This window comes from Austrofundulus limnaeus, unplaced genomic scaffold (assembly GCF_001266775.1).
Source record: "Austrofundulus limnaeus strain Quisiro unplaced genomic scaffold, Austrofundulus_limnaeus-1.0 Scaffold2278, whole genome shotgun sequence".
NCBI lineage: Eukaryota > Metazoa > Chordata > Actinopteri > Cyprinodontiformes > Rivulidae > Austrofundulus > Austrofundulus limnaeus.
Window position 1 is genome coordinate 29,820 of NW_013954680.1, and position 2,197 is coordinate 32,016.

General features: G+C 41.2%; 1 protein-coding gene across 1 annotated transcript in view; it reads left to right on the top strand.

Moving 5' to 3' along the window:
- The window catches only part of LOC106537374 (FSD1-like protein), a gene marked incomplete at its 5' end in the record, with an annotated part of 14,894 nt that overhangs the window by 9,230 nt on the left and 3,467 nt on the right, over positions 1 to 2,197 (top strand). Inside the window, 4 exon segments of the mRNA XM_014034752.1 lie at positions 912 to 994; positions 1,417 to 1,671; positions 1,744 to 1,832; positions 1,996 to 2,197. Of these exon segments, the coding sequence (XP_013890206.1) occupies positions 912 to 994; positions 1,417 to 1,671; positions 1,744 to 1,832; positions 1,996 to 2,142 (574 nt within the window).

The following is a 2,197-nucleotide window of genomic DNA, read 5'->3' on the forward strand; positions in this document are numbered from 1 at the left end:
GAGACAGGACATGACATGTTGAGACAGGACATGACATGTTGAGACAGGACATGACATGTTGAGACAGGACATGACATGTTGAGACAGGACATGACATGTTGAGACAGGTCAGGACATGTTGAGACAGGACATGACATGTTGAGACAGGACAGGACATGTTGAGACAGGACATGTTGAGACAGGACATGTTGAGACAGGACATGTTGAGACAGGATAGGACATGTTGAGACAGGACATGTTGTGACAGGACAGGACAGGACAGGAGGGGTCTTCTTAGATCAAAGGTTCATAAAAACAGTTTTTATTCAAACATAAAAGCTTTTCTGAACATAAACAAACTTAATGACAAAGTTTTGTCCAATCAAAGCCAGAAGTGAGCGAGACGCTGAAGTTAAAGATGTTTTTGAGCCTAACCTGAGCCCGTAGTTTCAGTCTTCAGCCTGCACCTGCTCAGGTGTGATGACATCACATGTTCACACTGCAGTAACTCCAGCTATCTGTCCTCTGACCTTTTTGTCCTCTTCAGTCTCCGTACCGCCTCCTCTTCAGTGCTTTCAGGTAGAAACTGGTCCCGTAGCACCTGTCAATCATCCATCTCCTCACTTCATGCAGCCAATCATATCACTGCTGACATCACAGCTGCCGTGTACAAAATAAAATCTCATCTTTTAGTTATTTTTTGGAGTTTGAAAAATCCTTACAACTCATTTTGTGACGTTAACGGTACAAACAAAATAACGGTTTTTGTTTAGAAAAAAAAAGACATTTTATTGTTTTCATTTGAATCGATAAATTTCTGTATTTTATGTCATCGTCCTGCTGCATCATCACTTCGGCTTGACTTCATTGGCTGTCGCACCTGTTTGTTGTCTTACTCTGTTTGTAAACATGTTTTTTGTTGCTTTTAGCAGAAGTGCAACTCCGTCTCCCAATAAGACGTCAGGAAGTCGAACGGGACGCGACCGATTCGCTGGAGAGTCTTACACAGTGTTGGGTAATTCTCACTGATTGGATCTTATTTTGAAAAACTAAGAGTTACTGTTTGTTTCAGGGCTTTTATTTTGAAGAAGCACTGACTTTTCTCTGAATGCCAGTGATTTATTTTGGAGGGTACAGCAGAAAAGTCTCTTCCTGTTTGCTCTGATGTGTTTAAACTAGTGCCGGGCACACTAACAAGTAATTACCAAGTTATTAACTTGTTACCAGGTTTCACATGAATAAGTTACCTTGTTAACTAGTTTATTTCACATAACAAGTAAACATGTAAACAAGTTATTTTTTAACAAGTTATCACCTTTTTTTAATAAAACAAGTTAAACATATTTGAGTCATAATTTATTTTAGTTCAAACTAAGATTAATCAGGATTAAAGTTTAATCTTTACCCAGCACTAGTTTCAACACTTTTATCTCCTAGGTGACCAAGAGATGAATGGTGGTTGTTATTACTGGGAGCTCCGCCCCCTTGCTGATTGGAAATCATTTAGTGTGGGCGTGGCCTATCGAGGCAGCTTGGGACGATATGACCAATTAGGTAAGAGTCCCAGTTCATGGTGTCTCTATGCCAACCAATGGCTGCAGAGCTCCCTCTCTGTCAAACACAACAACCGAGCCAAGGCGCTGGATTGGCCACTCCCACAGCGAGTCGGAATCTACTGTGACTACGATGAAGGTTACCGTTACTCTTCTTCTTCCTCCTCCTCCTCCTCCTCTTCCTCAGCTGACTTTTGTTTTTGTGTTTTAGGAGATTTGTTGTTTGTTGATGTCGATCAACTTCGTCTTCTTCACAGCTTCAAAACAAAATTCAGCCAACCGCTCGTCCCCGCCTTCACTGTAAGAAATACTACGACAGTACTACAACAGTACTACAGCAGTTTTACAGCAGTACTACAACAGTTGTACAGCAGTACTACAACAGTTGTACAGAGAAACATTGATTGTTGTAGTACCAGCCATATTAGGTAGTAACACTGCACCTGGTCAAACTGTGTTACAGGTGTGGTGCGGAGGAGTCGCTGTAACAACAGGGCTGCAGGTACCAAGCTTCATGAGAAACTTCCTGTCGACCAATCACAGCGTCAGCCTGTCGCAGCCAATCAGTGATCAGAGACTTGTTTCTGTCGCCACATCAGAAAACTATTAATTTAATATCAGAACTAAAGACTTTTATAGATGTTTAATCAAATTTCTTGAAATAG